The following is a 22,659-nucleotide window of genomic DNA, read 5'->3' as shown; positions in this document are numbered from 1 at the left end:
ACCCTAACAAACACCTAGTTTGGAACAGCACAAAAGAGAGAACAAGGACAATCTAAAATAGAAACATGAACCTGTCGAGTTGTTTGGTTTTCTTTATGCTTTTTTTTTTGTTGTTGTTTTTGTTTTTTATTTTTTGATTTGAACATTCAGGAAGCATTACAAATTTACTAAACTAAACTACAGGGTCTCCTGAATCCTGCCACAGTTCTTCTGGAACACGCTGGCATCAAAGAACCATGAGTGTACTGACACTAGAGTTGAGCTGCACCAACTACCACCACAAGAAAGTGGCTTCTTTGTCTACGTCAAGAACAGACGTAGTTCTGTGACAGCGTCTCCAAAAACCTGAACAAACTGCCCTCCCCCTTACTTTTTTTCTACTCTGAATGCATGAGAAATGTAAGAGGTTGCCCCTCTGCTGCAGGAATTCTGCTACCTCCAGCTGAATGAGGAAGTGAGCCTGCAACAGCCTTTTAAGTTTGAGGTGTCACTGGATTAAAAGCAGAACACTATCAGAAGCTGGCTGTTCCCACGAGGGTGACAAAAGTCTTACCTTTTCTAGCAAGTGCTTACACAAGTATGGTACATATGTCGAGCACACGACTGCAGTCCCTAGGCTGGGTGCCATGAATAAACAACATGGACATCTCCAAGAATAGGAAGAGACTGGAAGGGCTGGAAATGGCTGGTTTCAATGATCATTCCCATCCCAATATTAAAAGTGTAACTGAGGTATTGGTAGGGCATGGGGTGGGGTTGGGTGGGAAGTACTGATGTGTGCTTTCTCATTAGAGCTCACTTTTTATCAGTAGAGGAGCTGCAGCAGATCTTCACGTGTCTCAAGATGCACATGGGCTTGAGAGGGTGCATTAGAGGATTTCTTGTCATCTGGGGATGGCAGAGTGGCTGCCAGGCAATGCAGCAATGGCATTTGAAAGTGGGCCCTTGGCAGTGCTGGAAGCAGCAAAACACACCTGAGCAGGGGTTGATGGCTACAGAGATTTTGTATAGTGACTGCAGGACAGAAGTAGAACAGCTGCCACACAGTTCAGTCTTTTGGCCTATGCAAAATAAACTGGAAATTTCTGAGTAGCTCAAGAGGGATTAGCTAAAAGCACTGCAACCCATCCCTTCTCAGTGAGATATTCTCTAATGCATTAAAAAAATACCCCAAACAATCCATCCTGAACGCTGCTCTTCCCATACATCCTTTGCATCCCATGTCCATGTACTCCCCAAAGCACTTTCAAATTCCCAATCAATTTGGAGTAAAATATTAAAATATTTATTAAAATACTATTAAGCACTTACAGGATGGCTTTGTCTTTCTGAAGGCCATACAAATACTCATGAAAACCTCACAACATCCCTGTGAGGTAAGTTTGTCTTGTGTAATTATTGGTGGTTTCAAAAATTAGAGATGATGCTGTTTAAATAATCAATACTTACTTGAAGACAGTGGTTCTGATATCCATATTCAGGCACAAAATGTGTTGGGTGCTACCATGATTCCAGCATATTTGGAAGACAGAATAGCGTAGAAAAGTAATGGAAACAAACAGGAGTAACTGAAAACCAGCACTGAATGGGTTAAAGTGCAGTTCTAACCTGAAAATTTACAGTAGAGAAAACAGCATCAGGGGCTTCTAAGGCTGTAGGATCTCAGTGGCCCCTGGTGAGATCCTCCCAACTGAAAAGTGTCTGTTTCAATGGCCAGCTTTGCAAATGAATGTGTGACAAACTGAGGGGTCCTCCTGGCTGATGGGACTAAACACCATTGACTCTCTGCTCAGCAGCTCCCACAAAAGGGAGGCAACAAAGGATCTTGCAGCTTCTGGCTTCAGGATTGTTTCAAATCATGTCACCATTTGAAAAGATACAGCACAAAGGCCAAAAAGTGGTCTGGGCTGCACAAGTGGCTCAGTTAATGCAGAGATATGGAAGTCACAAGTCCCATTGTACTTTGAATCTCAGAGCAGAAGTTGGGTGAAGCACAGTGAAGTGATGGGTTTGATTCTATCTGGAGTGAAAGATACTTCTGTGTTCAGTGGTTTGCAGCCTGCTCCCACAGCATGCAAGGTCAGGACAGTTTTTTTTTCAAGGGACATGGCAGAAAATCTTCACACCCTCTACTTCAGCATGGGTCTGTTAAAGTTACAGTGAACTACATTTGCTTTCATTTCACTGCTACATTTCAACTTTCTTGTAGTACAGGAACAAAAACTTCCCTACAGAGCAGTGACATCAAAGGTTTCTTCATGCCTTCTGAAAAGTACATGCTTCAAGTAGCAGAAGGGAATGCAATTGGTGTATCAAATTTGTTTTTTTCTAAGAGCCTCCAGGAACTACATTAACATTGTGGCTATATTTCATGCAAGTGCTGCAATGTGTTTTCCATGGGCACATCTATTCATGCACAAGGAACTTGGTCTGAACCACTGAGACTCTGCAGCAGAAAACATCAAAGCTTATTGCAAATATTGTCCAGGGTCAGATTTGGTGGGCTCACTTCCTTGAAGAATTCCCAGCTAGTGAGGATGTTTTGGCAGAGGTCATGTTTGTTTGACTCTTTTGGGAGCCTGGTGGCTGTGAAGGTGGTTTCTTCTTGAGCACTGGAGTTTTGTTCTTACTTTTAAAAACTTTATTGGGGTCCAGCTTGTTCACAAAGGAATCAGCTTCTTCAGACAGGAGTGCTGTGTTGATGGTTATGGGTTTATACATGTTAAACCATTGCTGAAAGGCAGGATGGTGGGGAAAGAACAGGTTAAATTCAAACTGCAGTTAGATAATTCTACCTTGCTCCCCATCTTCCCCAACACATGATCTTAATCCTATGCCACTTATCAGTTAGCAGTTTACATGACATGGAAGAGTGCTTGTGATAAGGATACACAAGGCACGGGTACAGCCCTGGTCCTGGAATTGCATTCCAGATAGGGAAGAGGTGATCCAGACACAACCCTAACACCACGTTTCCTGCAGTGTAACTCCTATGAAAAGCAAATCCTGATTTACAGGAGGAAAAGCAAAAGGAAAGGATGAAACTAAACAACATTTATTTAGATTCAGATAAGCAGAAACTATTAAAAATCCTTTGGAATTTAAATGTGCTTATAAACTGAAAACCAACTAGCTGAATTTCTCAGAACCTTCCTCCCTCTCTTCATACATAAAATAATGATTTTTTTTTAACTCCTTACACAAAGAATTTTGTGTTTGTTTGTCTTATTGTTTCTGATTTTCTATCTAGAAGTAACTACAATGATTTGGTTTTTTGGTTGCAACAGATACCACGTTACGCCCTACAGTTCTCAACTCTTTATTTATTTGTATCATTTTTTCATTAAAAAATTCAGGAAATAAAACTGTAGTAGTTATGGTATTGGAAATCACAATGAAACCATCAGGAAAGTGTTGAACAAGATAAACAGAAGATCAATACCAAAATATAGATAATCATCTATTAATGTAGTGCTTAAGAAACATCTTTAATATACCCCCTTGAAAACCTTTAAAAATTTTAATGGTTAATGAACTAGGAGGATTTTAACCATCATGGGCTGCAAATGATTAGGGAATATATAAATGATTCCTCTTAAGGTTTGTAAATATACTGAACATAATAAGATATTTATAGCAGGGAACTTAGAGAAAGGCAGAGCATGGTGCCACGTACACAGCCTTGACTGATAAAGTCCAGTGCAGTGGAACAGGGAAGGTATCAGGAATGAGAAGAACCAAATTCTACAGCCACTGTTTGATGGGAAGTCAGGAGTGATTTTAGTAATTCTGATGTGCACACAGGACAAGGGAATCTCATGCTGATAAGACAACTGTCATGTCTAGGTGAAGTGCGGGACACTTATATCCCAACAGGCCATGCCAAGGTGCACTGACAATGTGCTGGCTTATGAGCTGTGTTCAGTAGGACCATCAGCTTCATTGCCTGACCTCTCACAGGATGGAGGCAGAGATAGGGCTGAAGGCCCAGTCAAACACAGAAGAACTGCAGAAGCCTCTAACAGCAGGATGTTGGCATGGCAGAATAGTAATTTTAATAATAATAAGTGATTGGAATGCTCACAAGGCTTTATGTAGAGGTCTTCTGTAGCTACCTCTAGGACTTTAAATTGCCCTTTTTGGGGCATAATTTTTATCAAGGCCCAACTGCTGAGAGAAAAGCAGGGTTAACACAATATTAGTGAATGCAAATTACTGTGAAACAAATGACTGTTAACAAGTTACAGAGAAAAACTTGTGGTCCCTTCTGTGGCTCACCAGGGAGGCCCCCTTGAGCCCACAGACAGCTTGCCAAAAGGTGGGAAGATGTTTTTCCAGTCTATACTTATGCAAAATACTGACAGATTGGGTGCTGCTGTCCTACCTTGGCCTGGGGGCTGACCCCATAGCTGGTGAAGGCATACTGCCACTGTGGGAGACCCAGGTGGGTGATGAGCAGGCGGTAGTAGGCTGTGAAGGTCTTGGTGAGGAAATGCCAATACAGAGCTCTGTCCAGGAACCAGATCTCTGTGTCTGGGGAGACCACTGGAATAAAACAAGCACAAATTACACTGTTGCTTTGCAATATTAATATTAACCCCTGGCCATTGTCAGGTGGGAGACACAACACACTCATCAGAAGGGCTGTTTTATGTACATCCAGACTTGTTCCAGCCCAGGTGCAGAATACAGAACTTGTCTTTGTTAAACTTCATATGGTTGGTGGTTACACATCTCCCTAATTAGTTGAGGTCTCTTTGCAGGGCTTTCCAGGGAGCCATCAGCTTCTCCCAATTCAGTATAATGAACAAACTCAGAACCTTCCAGTCCTGTGTTCAAGCTGTTCGAAGAGCACTGGGCCCAAGATGGAGCCCTGCAGAACCCCACAAGTGTCAGCCTGATGTGATGACTATTTACTATTTAGCCCTGTTTACCATAACCTTTTGTGTCCTACCCATCAGCCAGTGTTCACCCACTGCATGGAGTATTTGACTAGCTGTGTGCTGGACAATGAATGCAATGCTGTTCCTTCACAACCTGGGAGTGACACGCTACATGGAACATTCTTGGACATCAGCAACTTTGTGGTATATGTTCAAAGTACAATTATGGCAAACATTTATCTGCCCCACAAAGTAAAAAGCAACTAACTCAATTGTTAGTCATCTGGTTTACTGAACAGAGTCCAGAGTCTGGAAGTCATGGGAGTGTGTGCTGCCAACAAAAACACATTTTGCAAAATCTTACTACAGTGATCAAATATTTCTCTGGCATCCTTTGTAGCATAAAAAGAAGTTATTTTCTTGGGAGATTGAGATGCTGAACACTGTCATTTAAACAGGCTGCCCCTGTGTTGACATGGATACCTGTAACCAGTGCTCCCTTCCCTTGCCCAGGTAATCCACAGCAAGTGCTGAAATCACTAACACTGGGAGCCAAGAGGACAAGAACTGTAGCTACACCCAATGAAAGACACGAGAGATCAACCCAAGATTTTTCTTAAGAACCTGTATACTGGAATTGCACAACCCTACACAGTAAACACACATCTAGTGACCTGTGCACTGTGTCAGCTGACAGCTATTTTACAAGTGCCTTAGGTGTTTCACTACTCTCTTACTGGTAACAGGTATCTCTGTATCTGTCAGAACAAACAGCTCAGCTTCCATTTCTCACCTTCCAATTAACCCTCCCTTCCACATTTTGCCTAGTTAGCACCTGGAGGCTCAGCACAAGGTGGAAGATCCAGTCTAACTCTCTCTCAGATTTTTTTTACCATCTACACTTCGTTTCTAAGCAGAGTTATACCCTTTCTCATCAAAATGTAACTGGTTTGTTCCAAGACATGCAAATAGTTGTATTAGTGGAGCTCTGTATTATTTCAACACAACTCTTTATAGGTCACATGTAAATACTTCCCTGTTTCTATGCATGCAGAAATCATAAGTTATAACTCAGACTCCAACATGAAAAGGAGTGAAAACGTTAGAGCTATTTAAGATTTAACTCCTGACTTCAGTGGAGACAAGAAATCCCAGTAAAAGTTTCACCTACAAATTGCAAAGAAGATCAGAAATACAAGACAACTCTCTACATGTGGCCTCCAGATACAATCCATAACAGGAGGTAACAAACTTCTTTTTTCAGTCTTACCTGGTTCAGCATGCTTATAAACAAGACACACTTTCCCATTGCCATTGCATGGGTCTAATTCAAAGATAAGACTACGAGAATCAAAGTGTGGCTTCTCGGGTTTGTCTCCATTACCTGAAACCAAGGAAAAAAAATTATGAAACATGTTTGGAAAACTGACTGTGTCCCAGTTGCAAAGGGTCAATCTGTTTTATACATTAATAAATCAGCCGACGAAGAACTGAATCAAAATATTACATTTATACTTCTTGGAAATGATGTATTAATTATGTTTAAAATAAAACTAAACAAAAAAAAATAGTGAGGAAAATTTTCATCTCTATTAGGAAAACAAACCACAGAGTCAAAATCAGATGGCTGAAAATAGATGAGCTGACTTCTAGTTCCCCCCTGCCATTAAGCAATACAAGGTTTACAGATGTCATTTCTGAGGTTTGGCTAATCTTTTCTTAAAGTTCCCCAGTCTTAGAGAAGATACAGTCTCTAGGCACTCAACCCAAATCCATCACTTATCACTTAGAAGTTTTCCTCATGGATCCTGAATCTTCCTGCTACAATTGAAGCCCATTATTTCTGTTGTATATATGATTCCTTTTTTTGTCCTGATTTACTTTTTTCTAAGGAGGACAGGGAGAACAATTTATTCTTTTTCTCTTGGGACAAGACTTTAATGAAATTGCAGAGATACATATTTCTCCATACATTCCAGTGTGACACCAGCATCCTTCTCAACAACTACATCTGATTTTTATTCAACTTGTGACCCTCAACCATTACTGAGCATTTCTACAACACAGTCTTGGGACTGTGTAGCTCTAAGTTCCTGCAGAATGCAATTTTGAAAACTAAATCTGATGGGGAAGAAATGGGATGTACAAAAGCTGTACTCTTCAGAAGAATTTTCCATGAAAGTCAGGATGAGAACTTCTGTGGGGATGTAATTTTTTCACAGTGTACCTTATAAATGCACCAATGAAGGTTTAAGCCAATAAATAGAAGCAAAATTTGGTGCATTTCATTACAATGGCTAGATGATCAGGACTGCACCCAAACTGGAATGTCCAAAAATACTTTCAGTCACATTTAGAAGCTAGAAGAGCTTATAGAGATGCAGAGACAAGACTGAAATCATATAGCATTCTTTTAAGACATTGGTGTGACACCTGGCTGTGTTCTTATCCTCTTGATTTTTCCAACTTGATTGTGAGAGCTCTGACAAAATGAGTGGGCTTTCTTTGTCTTTTTTATTCTCTCCAAATAGCAGCATTCCCAGCATTTTTGGGCAGCATGGAACACGTGCTCCAGGGTAACCTCATAGTTACATGTGTGTACCAGTTACTTTTCCAATACCAGCTGTCTTTTCACTACCAAAACAAAACCTGTTGCCTTTTGTTCATGTAACACCATGAGCACACAAAAAACTTTGGAAGTGTAAACAGGGAAAAGGCAAAACAAGCTCAAAGAGGATGCAAATAACACTAATCCTTATGACATTTACTGCATACAGATCTACCTGCCAAGGCTGCAATAAGATACATAATAGATCCAGCCCAGGATCACAGAATCACACATCAACAGAATGACAAAATGGTTTGGATTGGAAGTGGACCCTGAAGATCATCTTGTTCCAACTGCCCTGACATGGACAGGGACATTCTTGTTGCATTACTTGGTTGCTAGACCAAGTAATCCCCATCTACCTTGAGTAACCTTTTATGTTACTGTAGAATGGAAGGGACATTAAATATCATCTTGTTCCAATTCCCTTACCATTGGGGATAACAGAGGTGCTAAGAGAATTTTGTTTGCTCAGCCTGGAAAAGAGAAAGCTTCAGGGTGACCTAATTGTGGTCTTCCAGTACCTGGAATGGAGCCTACAAAAAAGACGAAGAGCGACTTTTTACAATATGTAGTGACAGGGCAAGGGGGAGTGGCTTCACACACAGAAGGCAGATTTACATCAGATATTAGGAAAAAATTCTTTACTGTGAGGGTGATGATGCACTAGCACAGACTGCCCAGAGAAACTGTGGATGCCTCAACCCTGGAAGTGTTTAAGGCTATGCTGGATAGAGCTCTGAGCAACCTGGTCTGGTGGAAAGTGTTTTGGTCCACTTATCTTGTGCTATATCCTAACATTAACAGAACAAAAGGGATGAGATAGCAGGTTTTCTAGCCTGGTAACAGTGCCTTACCTTCCTCGTCTGTGTCATCTTCCAGGTCAGCAAGAGTTGGAGCACTAGGCAGAGTGTACATAGAGGAACCCCCAAGCCGACACAGCTTCGAGACACTGTTAATCACCATGGAGCCCAGGGGCATTGGGGTATCTGCAACAAGACCCATCATTAATCACATCCAGTATCTGCAGTAAGACTGATCATTAATCATATCCAATGTCAGGAAAGCATGGGAGGTATTTCTTTTCCTCCAGACATCAACCTCTGTGGGGTGAAGAGATGGTTATACCCAGCAGGCCTGGACATTAAATAAGACTCTACAGGAGCAAAAATGAGGCTTTTTTCAAATACAGACGCCCACTTACATGTGATGCAATACTGTCTCAGAGCTGTAAATGTATGAGAATACACTGCTGGCAAGGACTGTGCTGCAGCTGTTAGCTCAGTCCTGTGAAAAATTAAAAATCCTGGCTACAGGATCTCAGCTACAGCCTCTTCCTCAAATCTCTTTTCCCTGCTGCTGCTATTCCTACCAGAAACCACCCCACACACACAGCTTACTGGGAAGCTTGTCCTCTTCCACTCATGTACCTGTTTAGGGTACATCCTCTTGGTTCTCACTTCCACAGAGGATTTTTCAGTGCATCAACATGTGGGTGCTCCTGAAAGAATCCTACAGGACTTGTCACTTGTCCATGTTTCTGAGGACTCAGACTGTTAGCAGACATCAAGGGAGCTAGCACCCTGTTTGGCTACATCCCACTGTGATGGGTCTCAGAAGGCACTGCTGGATGTTTGCTCAAACAAGAGAGTTGTATCAGCAGCCTTGGTCTCCCTGCACTAGTGAGCCCTGAAAACAAGACTCCTCAGAGGTCATAACACAGCAAGTCCCATTTGAAACATGATAGGAGTCACTGCAGGTGCTAAAGCACTGATGTAAACTGCCTCTGAAATGTCATTCCACTTCCTGAGGAAGGCCCTGCATTTCATACCCTTCTCCAGAAGAAAGCAGTGTCCACAGCCCAGTTTAAGATTGGGCAGTGAGAGCCAGGATAACAGCTCCAGACTGAACAAACTACTTGATTTTTACTGAAAAAGGATGGAAAATGACGCTTGGGATGTAACTGATGGAAAGCAGAATCAGGCTCCAACATGTACATGCACATTTTAATGAGAAAGAAACATTATCAGAGGGTGACTTTTCCTACAGATTTATGATGGGATAATGAGCTACAGCTATTTCTCTCTCCATGAAGTACAGAGGGAGTTAAGGTATAAGGTTTAAATGACACACCTAAATCTGAGTGTCAACAGATGGCCAGTGTATTACAGAACAGTATTTATGTCACGAATAGTTTCTTGCCAGTGTTCAGCATATGCATGTCTTCTGTGGGAGGCCCATACATGCAAGCAGTAGATTCTGCCCTGAGAGATGTATACTGATTGTGCAGAAAGTAAGCTTGAAATTAAAGAGGTTCTGCAAAGGAAGGACTGGCTGCAATGAATTGAGCTTGTCAGTGGAGGGAAACACAGGAACTCACCATCGGTCTTCACACTCCAAGTCATCTGGAAGCCATCGGTCATCAGATAGAAGTTCTTTAAATCCTCAGGTAATACACAGGAGTTTTTCTGCAAATCATAATCAAAGTGTAATGGGAAAATCCAGAATATACCTCAAACCCCAAGAACAACTGAAAATTGGTACAGAAATATTTTCCACCAAGTTTTTTGCTTAATTCAAAGGTGACTCAAATCAGTTCAAACATCTCATTCTAAAGCCTTGAGAGAAAACTGCATGTTTCTTGGGACTCTGACAGTCTTAACAAAGGTAGGTTGGGGAAATTTCACAATGAGCATTTAGTCACCACAAAATTATTACAGCATTGTTCCCAAACTGAGACATCATATTACCTTTTGAGATTAACAGCCACTCCAAATTCACATAAATCAGAACAATCAGCTTTTTCATATATATGGCTTAAAAGAGTGAGTTTTGCTTTAAGTGGAATCAGACTAAACTTACCTGTTCCACTAAAGCATGTACAATATTAGCACAATGACTCTCTTCTTCTGAGGAATTTCAGCTCCAAGTAGGTGAAAGAAGCATAGACTCAAAATAGACCACACATACTCAAGTAGATTTGATGTTTCACTTAACGAAAAGTATGTCTGCAAATGTGTGCAAAGCCAGGCTCACAAACCTGCTGGTCTGGCTTCATCCCTCCAAACTTCAGTGCATGGCTTGGGCTCCTAAGACTGCTTCCTTCTGAGCTGCCAGTGAAAGAAGCAACCCCAGTGAGCTTGAATTTCTAGGAACCAGAACACTTCGCCTATACCTCTATTGGTTGTGGAAGGAGTCTTTCTTATCTTAGACTCTTCAGTAAAATACAAATGCAAATACAATGAAGGAAGGATAAGGGCTTGATCTTCAGAGCAAAAGAAACCCAATGAGCTGTAAGCATTTGTAGACCCTGCTGCTGGGGAAAGGACTGGCTGCAGAGCAGTGACCCTCTGCTCTTGCTGAAGTGTCAAGTACATAAAATCAAAAAGGATGGAAGCCTGACATTTTAATAACACAAGCAACAAGCATGACTAAAGGAGTTACCTGTTGGTCTGTTTGTAACTGTTTTAGGGAAAAAACCAGATTGACTCCCATGAGTTGAAATTTAAAATAGTCACACTCATGACTTCAAAAGAATCAGACCTCAAAACTCAGGAGAGTGTCCCATGGTGGAGGTTCCACAGTCTGTGCATACTGACTTGTCCAAGGGCTGCACCACTCTCCCTGTGGAAAAGTTTCATTAAATAAAGACAGAATATTCTAGTAAGCAGTAGCTAAGAAAAAGGAAGATGCACATATAGTTCAAGTATGTCTCCTTCACTTCGGGCATGAATTTTTAACATCTCAAGAGAAGAGAGATGTATCTGTCCAGCAAGAGCAACCTGCCAGCTGTGCATCCAGCTGCAATGCTGGCCTCTAGTCATCAGCTGCTGGCTGAGGAAGGGAAGGTGCTGGTCTCATCCTGTCCACATGTCCTCCCTTCCCTAGAACGAGAACAGCCTTTCTGACTGTTAAAGTCTTATTCATAGACACTTTCTTTGGGTTGCTACAGTCTCTGTCCCCCAAAATGGGGTTTACACACTATGTAGGTCCCCCTAATCTGCCCACAACCTTGCACTTGTTAACTTTCTTTTAAAGCACATCCATTAATATTGATTGACTGCTCCTGACGAGTCCCAGACACTAATGGCTTTGCAGCTTGCAATAGGGCAGGTCACTTACTTCCTCACAAGCAGCCTGGTCACTAGCTCAGAGCTTTCCTAATCCAGATAGAGAAAATCTTCAGGGTCCACAGGTCTTAAAGCAGATAACCTGACACTGCAGAGGCTGTTTTGAGAAGAATTTACCATCCTACGACAAGAGTCTGCTGATGGCTGAGGACCTGGTGGTAAGTTTAAAGTGATCAGTAAACCACATGGACATAGCTGAAGTTCTTCAAATGCCTTTAACAAACACACCTTCTTCTGTGGTTCTGCTCAGTCCTAAATATTTATAATTTCATGCTGTACTTTCATCACTTGCAGTTTCAAGCTGTACCTGTAAGCACAGTGACTATGGCTAAAACTATGAAGAAAGAAAGTATGACAGACATGCTACAAAGCCTCAGGATAGTACAAAAGTTTACATAACACTTTGAATACATTTCAAATCCCCCAATTATAACTAATTCATTGCAGCAGTAAAAACATGTATGTGAATGAGTATCCTGGCTTCAATGGGTGTTATTCTCCAAGCAGGAGAACCAGATCCACTGGGATGACAAACCCTAAGATTTTAAAACTTCCATTTTAAATCCTGCTACAACTTAGGCACAGACCAATTTCACAGATATAGCTAAGACAAGAGAAAAATCACATCTGAATAGGTTTTCTGCTCTGAATCCTCCTTTTGAAAAAGATCAACAGGTGCATGTTTTTCCAGATGGCTGCTCTCTGAATTTATTTCAGGATTCTCTAAACCATGTCCCTCTGCATGAGTTTCCAAATGATGGTGCAAAATATATGGGTAGAAAATGCAGTACCAGAGCAGGTCTGGGGTGTATAGGAAAAGGCCTGTAAATAGAAAGCTTCATTAACATCCATTTCTCTCATCCGATGAAAAGGATTTATTATATGTCATATTGTGCTTCGACACATGACCATATGATATTAGAACAGTAATCTCCTGACAGCAGTCAGGGAAACAAGCCACTATATATTAAAAATGGCAATATCAAACTCAGTATTCCTCCTGCTCAACTGGTAGTTCTCAGGGTTGTGTTCTCCAGCCCCATAAAATACATTGTTCCTAAATAACATGTCAGAATTGGCTTAACCACAGCACTGGCAAGCAGCTATTTTCATTCCAGTTATCTGGTTACACTCATCAGCTCATAAAACAAAATATCCCAAGTGCTTAATATGGTGTGTAAGGTTTATTCCTTTTGTTTGTTTTCTATAATATCTCCAAATAGTCTCCTAAGAAAGCACAGCCCATTGAGTACACAGAAAAATATTAGAATCTGATTTTTGTTGTCAGGACCTGATTACAACTGCATCCAAAACTAAGAACCCTGACATGTGGTAATTCACTTGAAACACTGTTGAAACAATGCTTCTCAAACAAATATACTAAAGAAACAGCATTCAAAACATACAGCTCTAGAGACCTCTAAAAACATTAATGAGTTTTATCCAGCTTATGGGGAGAGAAAGAAGGCATTAATGAAACTTCTCAGGGCTTCCAAGTATCAGACCACATCAGCAGCCACCTTTCTCTCTCCCTAATGTCCTGCAGTTTCATGGCTGGTTTTTCCTTGCTTCCAGTGAATGCTGATGTTAATTTATGTAACATATTGAGATGCCTTTGTTTCACCTTTAATAAATCTAACCTGTGGGGCTCCCAGGAGATCACCTTGATTTTCTGGGGTTGGAGTAGACTTGATTCCCTGCTGCAGAGAACAGGATTTTAAAGTTCTCTTGAGGATATTGTTGTGCAGCTAGTTTTTCAATATGTTACAAAGCTTAACAAGAGGGGGAACACCGTGTAAGAAGCACTACCTCCCCAAATTCCTCCAGTCTGTTCCCCATTATGCAGCCTGAAGAAACTTAGCTTTCCTCACGATGCTGGCCCTGATAAATCCACTTCCCCATCTCTCTCACAATCACAGCCAAAAGGCAAGCTCAAGGTGAGTAGATCCTGTGCTCATGGGGACCAGAGCAGGCTTGGGTAATGCTAAGGGAGGACAAAAAGGATGCCAAGAAGGACTGTTGAAGGTGTACACCCTGCATGCATATTTGGAGTAAAAAAAAAGATGTAGCAGAAGTGAGCAGGATGACATTCTAGATGTGTGCTGGAAACTACGCACACAGTAGAGGGAGCAACTCAGGAGGTGCCTGGATCGTGTGTAAGGTTTCAAATGAGGAACCAGGAAACTACAAGCCTGTCAGCCTGACTTCAGTGCTGGGGAAGCTCATGGAGATCTTCTTGAGTGTCCATCACGTGGGCATGTTCAGGAGATCCAGGGGATCAGGCCCAGCCAGCTGGGTTTGTGGAAGGCTTAACTGCCTGACCCAATCTCCTTCTGTAACACAGTGACCCTCTCGGTGAATGAGAGAAAGTCTGGGGATGTGTCTGCTCAGACTTCAGTAAAGCCTTTGACACCATTTCCACATCTTCCTGGAAGAATTGGCTGCTCATGGCTTTTTGCTGAAACTGATGTCTCTACCCAGAGTGCTGGTGCATGGAATTACATCCTGGGGCCAGTCACTAGTGATGTGCCCCAGGACTCTCTGCTGGGGCCAGCACTGTTACTTCTATTGATGATCTGAATGAGGGAATCAAGAGCTCCTTTAGTCAGTTTGAGAACACCAAGTTGGGTGGAGTGTGGATCTTCTGGAGGTCAGGAAGGCTCTGCAGAGAGATCTGCTCAGGCTGGATCCATGGGCAGAGGCCAATTGCGTGAGATTCAACAAGGCCAAGCGCTGGGTCCTGCCCTTGGGTCACAACAATGCCCTGCAGCTCCAGGCTGGGACAGAGTGTCTGGAAAGCTGCTGAGTGGCAAAGGACCTGGAGGTGCTGGTTTTGGGTGGCTGGACATGAGCTGGAGTGTGCCCAGGTGGCCAAGAAGGCAAATAACACCGGGCTTGTGTCAGCAGTAGTGTGGCCAGCAGGACCAGGGCAGTGCTTATCGCCCTGTGCTGGGGGCACCGGTGAGGCCACACTTTGAATCTTGCGTTCAGCTTTGTTTCCTCACAGCAAGAAGGACCCTGAGGGGGCTAGATTGTCCAGAGAAGGGCAACAAAGCTGGGGAAGGGTCTGAAGCACAAATCTGGGAGGAGTGGTTGATGTACGTGGGGTTGTTCAGACTAGAAAAGAGGAGGTTGAGGGAGACCTTCTCACTCTCTACCACCTGAAAGGTATTGAAAGTCTCTGAAAGCCAGGTGTGGGTCAGGCTTTTCTCTCAAGTAACAGGTGAGAAAGACAAGAGAAAATGGTCTCGGGTACCTCAGTGTCCCTCCAACAAAATGCAATTTTCTATTTTTTGAAAACCGAAACAATGAAGCGAGTGACTCATTTCTCTTCTAGTTGTGGCAAAAAAGAAACTGTGATTCAGACACTACACCAGAGTGCCTCCTAGCAGTATTTTAGTGTAACATCTGTTTCTAAAAATTGCATGTGGAGGGGAGTAGGGCCATTGTCAGCCTAATTTTAGAAGTGGAAAAGGGTTCTTAAGATGATATACGGTTATTAGCATTGGTTTTCTGGTGACGAGGTAACTCTCTCTCTCTAATCCCTCTTGTACATCTTGTCTCTCTTTCTGGGGAAAAAGGTGACATCTTAGTAGGTTTCCTAAGTATGAAGAAACATTGAAAAATTATCTGGATTTATTAAAATATATTGAATTGCTTACAATTTTAGTGGAAGCGATGCTTTACCCATGTAAATACACTTTGCAACCATATATTTAAACATTTTTGTGAGTGTGCTGATTTCCAATAAATTCTTCAGGAGTGAGTTCAAGTTTGACTTCCTGACATGTAACACTTAGCAGCTTTTTCTGTCTTGGGAAAAATCTCTTCTTCTCTCCTACAGCCTAACTGCACTAACTCCTGTCATGAATCTCAGCTTCTCCTGCAAAGCTTCATGGCAGCTAAAGAACATTGAACAAGCTTAAGATTTGAAAGATTTTTTTAATCTCAACAAGGTAAGATTTTAAAACACTGCAGTATCCAGTTACATAGTAGCGCAAACGTGGCACAGCACAATTTAGGAAACATGGCTGATGGAAACAAAAATGCATATACCAGGCATGAATAAAATAATATGTTAATTAATAATTTTTGAAAGGTTGATTTTCTTTTAAGAGCTTCTGAACACTTGGATTTTTTTCTCAGTCAAAAAATCTTTCCTTGCAGAACTCAAGTAGGACTGGAAAAATTAATTCCATTAAACAATCTAAAGTATACAGTTTTTATTCAATGAGGCTGAATAGAAAAAGAAGTTGTTGGGGGAAAAATAACGTAGTTTTGGGAAAAGTTTCAGCAGTTTTTCCTACATCACATAAAAAGTCCTGCAAATAGTTTCATAACCAAAGATGCAGAGGGAAGTTAAAAATATACTCTGACAAAATCCTGTTAAAAATCTCAGCCACGGAGAAATGATTACGTGCATAAGTACTGCCACCTCGTGGCCAAAAATCCGATAAAAAAACCAAACGTATTCAAATTCAAGAAAGGTAAGTTTCAGGAAAAATGACGTACAAGTTCAAGTTCATCCTGGAACAGCTTTGTGAATTGTTGAGTGCATTGCACTTGATCATCACGTCAGGACATTTTGTCCTGCAACCGTATAGACTGGGTTAGGTTTACACTTCATCCCCAGAGCATGAGGAAAAAGAAAAAAAAAAAAAAAAAGAAAAAATCCAGTTATTTTTCAATTTGAAAAATTTAATTAATTTCATTTAATCAATGCAACTGGAACCAAAACCAAAGAATCAGACAGCCAAATCCTTCACTATTAGAAGCCCAACTCAATTGTACTCATTTAATTTTCAACATTTACTTCCACAATTGACTTAGAACATCGCTAGGTTGGGGGGGAGGGTTGGAACTGAAATTTTGTTTTGGCGTCTCTTTGGTTATGACATTTGTTTGGCTTTACAAGAATAGCTCTGTTTTAAAGTAAACTCATTGTAGTTTAGAGGAGCAGCACCTGAAAATGAGAGGAATGAACACCGTGTCCAGGAGAAGCTGTCCTCTCCATTCAACAGAAGAATAAGCAAATATCACTCTGTGTTCCCAGGCCTGAGCTGGCTTGCAGTCATGGTGCCTCAAACTTTCCAGCTCAGTTAACCCAACACCTGAACAACAGCTACAGGAAACCAGGAATCAGTTTACACTAACCTGAAAAACAGGATATTTCTCCCTGACCACAATTGCTGACTTCTGGACAAGTTTCAGAAAGTAACACAGAGGTTTACACCACATACATTCCGACTTGGAATATATATATATAAAAATATATATAAATATATATTATATATGTTCTTGATAATGTCACTAATTGGAATATGGCATTACCAAAACTGATGTAAGGCTTTCCCCTCACTATTTAGGAAAGACAGTAAATGGCAAGGTGTAAAAGAGTATTGTATTTTATGCAGTGGTAACGAGAGCAGTCTCTGGGAGCAGCTGCTTTAGGCCACAGCCAGGGTTAGAGAAGAGGGAGGATGATTCACTCAACTCCATCCCCTGCCATGTTCCTTTCCAAAAGCCAGAGAGCTTCTACTGTCCCATCCCTACACAAGCAAAACCTACCAAGCAGTTATTCCACCATGGCCATGGGATTAATGAAGAAATGTATATTCCAAAGAGGGAGTGAAAATGCCACCTCTGCCCACGAGAGGCACACAACAGTTTTTAGGAGCTCTCTAATCACACAGACTGATGCCTAAGGTCAGGTAATGCAGAGTGAAGGTAGCACATGTCCTTCATAGTCTTCTAGAGCAGGCAATGGGACATGCCATGGCCAAAAGATTGGGTTGGGTAGCCAAAGAGGAGGTGAAAGAAAGGGATATGAGAAATTGAAGCAAATGGCTGAGACTAAAAAGAGAAACAGATAACTGGAACAAACTGGGTAGCTCAATATTTGCCAGCTTGAGGCCTTTACCTTTAATGGCCATGAATCACATAGCACTGCTTCATTTTGTTTGAGAGGGAGTTGGAAAATGTTTTCAGACCTGAGTCAGAAAAATGTTTGCTCCCCACTGAGTCACCACTGTAGCTGCCTGCTACAGTTATGTGGTTTCTTTTTAGAGCTGTCATGCTGAATGTACCCACACTGATGATGTTTCTCTAACAAATCAGATGCACGTGACAGCCTAAAAGAGTACCTGATTAAGAAAAACCCAACAACACCTGTTTAGGCTGCACAGTACATCAAACTTCGTAACAAGCTGTCTCATAAACGCAAGGTTGACATTCTCCATGGGCTGCTGCACATTCAAACTGATCTCACTGCAGTTTTATCAGGAAAATACTTACTTGCTCCCAAGAGACGATTGTGTGGCGTTCAGCAGGCTCCTTTTCCACAAAAGTCACTTCAGCAACTCCTGGGGAAGTCTCTGAAAGGAAGAGAGGAGCATTTTTGCAGCTTGTATGGGTGACGCCAACACTGTGAGACAGACAGTTTTGCAAATTACTCTGAGTGACAGCCAGGGAAAAGGCATTAATGATTGCAAGCATTGTGCTGGTGACTGAGCAGTCACTTTCTTTTGTCTGTAACTGTACTTTGCATGTCTTGGCATGAGGATGTCTAGTGCTGCACAAAATGTTATCTTTTGATTTTTTTATACATATATATGCACATATCATGATATATCTACACATACACTGATTTAGGTGTGGCATTTCTGCCCAGGGTGGGAGAGTTGGAACAAGATGATCTTTAAGGTCCCTTCCAACTAAAACCATTCTGTGATCCTATGATATAAGCACATACAATTTGTCTTCAAGGTATGATATTTTAAAGAGGTTTCATGGAAAAATGGAAAAAAAAAAATCGTGATGGATTTTGAGGCAATCTCTTTCTTACAGGGGTATGAATCTTTATTTGTAAGCATGCCCTGTGGTTTCTGTTGGGTAGGATATCCTCAGCTGGGGACAAGATGTAATGCACTGCTGCTGTGAACTGCTAACAACCCTATTTCACAAGGACAAGAACACTTCAGCTCTGGATTCAGTGAATGGACCTGCCATTCACAGACACAGAACCTGATCCTGCTGAAGGGATCTGCATGAGCAAACATCAGTTCTCTGGAACTTCAGTTGGACACATGAAAATTTGTTACAAGAACTGAACTGATAAGAAATTTTATAGATTTATCAGTCTATAGAAATCTTCTGAATATTTTGTGGCAAAGAATGCTATATAAGTGCTAATCCACATGGTGCTTTCAGGTGTGTGATGGCAGAACAGACTCCCTTACACGTACTATTTTATAATATTTTACTTCATCCACAGCCTACTGAAATAATTCCCACTGAGATAATTCTCTTTGGACCAATTCCAGAAAGACTACTAAATTGTTGTGGAAACTGCAAGCCCAGCAGCCAGGGCCATGGGATACAAGTGATAACTATGCAGGGCTTTCAAGACTGGCTCTGCTGTCAAAGTATTGGCCCCTAAACCAGTCACACACATTACAACTGCTTTCTGGTAAAATATACACAGTGCACCAGACAGGAAAAGCAGGCACTAAAGAGCTTTGTTTTGTTTTTTTTTTTCTGCAATGCTAAGGTTTTAATTCTATGAGTAGCATTGCCCTTGTCTGTCCTGCTGGTGGAGGAGTGGCATTCAGTTTCAGGAAACCTAAACTTCACTTCAGTTGGAAATATTGATTGCTACATTGTCAGATAATTGAAAAGATAAAACATGGCATCAGAAGAGCAAACTCCAAGTTAAAGACATAAAAAAAAAAAGATAGTTGGTCACACAGTTAAATTTGTCTTGCCAAGGGGGACCCCCAACATACAGAAGGCTCTGATGTTTCAGTAAGTTTCACTTCTGGTAGGTGGGTGCAAGGCCAGCCGATCTGTCTCTTGCTCAAATAAAAGCTGTCTGAACAAGAGAGTGGAATCAATTACCTAACTCTTCTTTTCCATCTAAGCTATGCAAACCTTATGACAGGTTGAGGAGATTATAATAACAGAGTAATTGTTATTTCTGTGATCAAAGAAAACAGCAGGGATGTTTAATTCATCATGCACAACATCTTGGCTGGGATGACAGAAGATTAAATACCGTATCAGTCAAAGAAGATGTCTAAGAACGAGAAAATGCAACTTCTAAAGAGGTCTGAACTAAATCCAAGATCAAAAGAAAAATAAATTCCACCTTAAAAGCCCAAATATTGTATTAAAAATATACTGTGGGTAAACTGAAGACCATGTTTAAAAGATGTGTGTAGGTATGGATGAGAGCTCCATTGAACATCTAGGGTTAACTTTGACATGAGTTGCTTTTCCTTCCAGATGGAAGAAAAGAAGAAGCCACTTTAGTGGCACCTAGATACATCTTAAAAGCTTAACTTCTTCAGGTGACTCCACCCTAACAATTAATCTGAATCAAGATCATAGTAGACTCTGCCCTATTTTTAGGACATTTCATCTGGAAGCTTCCAAAAATTATTTTCAGTATTAATCAGAAACAGTCAATGTAATGGTGTGACACAAAGCTGAAGCAGGAAATCACAGGATTTTCAGTCTTTACAGTTCTGCTAATACTGCCTATAAATTGGGTAAATTCTCAGCGTACTTTTAAAATGTTTGACTAGTTATGTTCCTATCTAACAGAGACTGCTAACAGTGAAGTATAGTTCCATCCTGGGAAATCCAGAGGAGATAACATCTTCCATTCTGACTTAATCATGAATATTAAATATTTATGGAATTTTCTATTACTTACAGAACTTCAGCAAAATTAATCATACTGGCAATGGGAAAGATCTTTTCCTTTTTTACCTCAAGGTATAGCCTTCACAATGCTTGTGAGAAATATTCCTTCTTGTTGGAACTTCCACAGAGACGTTTTTTTAAAGTTAAAAAAAAAACCAACCCCAAACTAACAAAACAATGCCTGATTGTCCTTTACATTAGGCAGAAAATATCAAGTGACTTCATGAGAATTTCCAAAAGATTTAAAGGAAGATAGTTTCTAGTAGTACTAATTACTGAGCAAAGAGTCATTCTGAATGAGATACCCTTTGTTATTTGAAAGAAACAAGCACTGAACAGACTGGTAATGTTTCCCAATTAACTAAGTAATTCTAATTAATTTGGTGGCACAGTGCCACCAAATGCCTTGGACTACTTAACTGGAAAAAATGTGCCAAATTCCCGAAAGGCGTGTAGAGACAGAGAAAAGAAGTAGAGTAAAATATCACTGTGATGGATGTTGCTGTATTGTACAAGTTGTGAGAGACACAGAGGGAAAAACAAGAAAACATAAACCAGGAAACACCTTCCAAGTGAAAGGGGTGTTAACAGGACTTTCAGAGCCATACCTGCATTGCTATGTTGTGCTGGTGTAGACAATACACCTGCCTGAAACAGTTTATATGGGAACGTGACATTTGGACACAGTTCACATCTCACAGCTCTCACACACCTGAGGGTGGTGAAAATGTGAGCAGGGCTAGTAATTTCTTAAAAAAGCTAGTTCAAAGAAGCTTTTACTATGATGATGATCATCAGTTTCACTTACAGAGTAATGTTATCCTGACCTCACAATTAACAAAACAAACAGAAAAAAAAAATCCCCCCAGAAGTCCAATAGTAAGTCAGTATGACAACACTGATGAGAGATTGAGGGTGAAATCCTGTCCTCACTGAAGCTCAGAGGAAGAATTTAATCCTGATGTTTTAATCTCATCTGTCTGAGCAACTATCCAAACCCATGTGCAACTACAGATACACTGAGGTTACCAGGTGGAACTCATTGTCCTTCAAGGCAGTGTTGGGGTGAGATACTTAGAGCTCACTTTCGGCTCTAAAATTCCCAGGAAGAAATTCCAAGACTGCAACTTCTATTCTTGTTGTACACATGGTTTGGGATAGGTGTGTAGCTTTCCAAGTAAGACAGTCCTGTGCTCTGTGCTGCTGAGGTATGAAAGGTATAATGCTGAAATCCTTTGCACACACAAGTAGTTGCACAAAGCCTTGTGATTCCACTGATACGAATAAAGTTTTGTTTGAGAATCCTTCCTTTGGATGCCTTGCAGTCCTGCTGAACTTCAGAGGGAGCTGAGGGGATGCAAGAAGGCTCAAGATCTGAGAAAAACCTGGAAATGGCAAGCAGGGCATTTTGTGGAACAACTCTTACAGTGTGGGACGAGCTGCAGGGCAGCTATTTGCAGGGATTTGATCCCGAGCAGATTCACAAATTGGCCTTTTACCAGAGCACTGCACCATGTTGAACTCCCCTTCATGGGGCACACTCCCTGCTGACCCCACACTACCACAGAGGATCAATTGTAGGCACGATTTACACAGGAAGGTTGTGGAGACCTCATAGGAACATTACAATATCTGGAGGGGGCCTACAGGGCAGCTGGAGAAAGACTATTCATTATGAACTGTAGTGACAGGACAAGGAGTAACGGATACAAATTGAAAGAAAGGAAAATTGGGTTGGTTATTAGGAAGAAAATCTTTACTTTGAGGGTAACAAGACAATGGCAGGTTTGCCCAAAGAATCTTGGGATGTCCATCCCTGGCAGTGTTCAAGGCCAGGGTGGATAATGCCTTGGGCAACCTGGTCTAGTGGAAGCTGTCCCTGCCCATGGAATCAGGGTTGGGACTGGATGATCTTTGCAGTCTCTTCCCACTTTTTAGCATTCAGTGAGTCCATGATTTTTTATAAAACACCACCTTCTACTTCTCTGATGTTTATGAAACCCTTAAACTCGAGAGATTCCTGCCGTTGCTTTTAGAAACAAGGACGTGTCTGTGTCTGAGCTGAGCGATTCACAGGAGGGGCCTTGACAACCGGGTGCTCCCCCCCCCCCACCCCGGCCTGCCCCCGCCCCGTGGGGCTGTAGCTCAACGCCACTCACCCAATATCCTTGTGACGCCCAGGGTGAGCTTGTCTAGGTATGGCTTGATGCCGGTGGGCAGTTTTTCCTCCATCCTCTGTGAGACACTCCTGCTTCTGCCCAGCCCGACAGAGAACAATGCCTTTCTGTCCTTCCTAATGCCCCGTAGCCGTAGGGCACGCTGGGAATAATAG

General features: G+C 41.5%; 1 protein-coding gene across 3 annotated transcripts; it reads right to left on the bottom strand.

The window, feature by feature from the left end:
* Positions 1 to 99: 99 nt before the first annotated feature.
* On the bottom strand, positions 100 to 22,657 carry TPGS2 (tubulin polyglutamylase complex subunit 2). 3 transcript variants are annotated; one of them, XM_015615270.3, is made up of 8 exons: positions 22,487 to 22,657; positions 17,916 to 17,995; positions 11,035 to 11,115; positions 9,872 to 9,959; positions 8,349 to 8,480; positions 6,154 to 6,267; positions 4,385 to 4,545; positions 100 to 2,733 (listed from the first exon to the last, which is right to left on the bottom strand). In XM_015615270.3, the coding sequence occupies exons 1-8, from the start codon at positions 22,557 to 22,559 to the stop codon at positions 2,506 to 2,508; spliced, it is 957 nt and encodes a 318-aa protein (XP_015470756.1). In that variant the 5' UTR covers positions 22,560 to 22,657; the 3' UTR covers positions 100 to 2,505. The 3 variants fall into 3 exon arrangements, with proteins under 3 accessions (XP_015470756.1, XP_015470757.1, XP_015470758.1); XM_015615271.3 differs by lacking the exon at positions 11,035 to 11,115 and having other exon boundaries at positions 22,487 to 22,652; XM_015615272.3 differs by lacking the exons at positions 11,035 to 11,115; positions 22,487 to 22,657 and adding an exon at positions 10,532 to 10,601 and having other exon boundaries at positions 17,916 to 17,996.
* Positions 22,658 to 22,659: the final 2 nt, after the last annotated feature.

This window comes from Parus major, chromosome Z (assembly GCF_001522545.3).
Source record: "Parus major isolate Abel chromosome Z, Parus_major1.1, whole genome shotgun sequence".
In the NCBI taxonomy this organism is placed as follows: domain Eukaryota; kingdom Metazoa; phylum Chordata; class Aves; order Passeriformes; family Paridae; genus Parus; species Parus major.
This window is presented reverse-complemented; position numbering and strand designations above follow the sequence as displayed.

Coding starts and splice junctions, on each gene's coding strand:
- TPGS2 (XM_015615270.3), bottom strand. CDS start 22,559: ATGGAGGAAAAACTGCCCACCGGCATCAAGCCATACCTAGACAAGCTC. Junction 8,481..9,871: donor TTGGAGTGTGAAGACCGATG/GTGAGTTCCTGT, acceptor GTCTTGTTGCAG/ATACCCCAATGCCCCTGGGC. Junction 4,546..6,153: donor TTATAAGCATGCTGAACCAG/GTAAGACTGAAA, acceptor GTTTTATTCCAG/TGGTCTCCCCAGACACAGAG.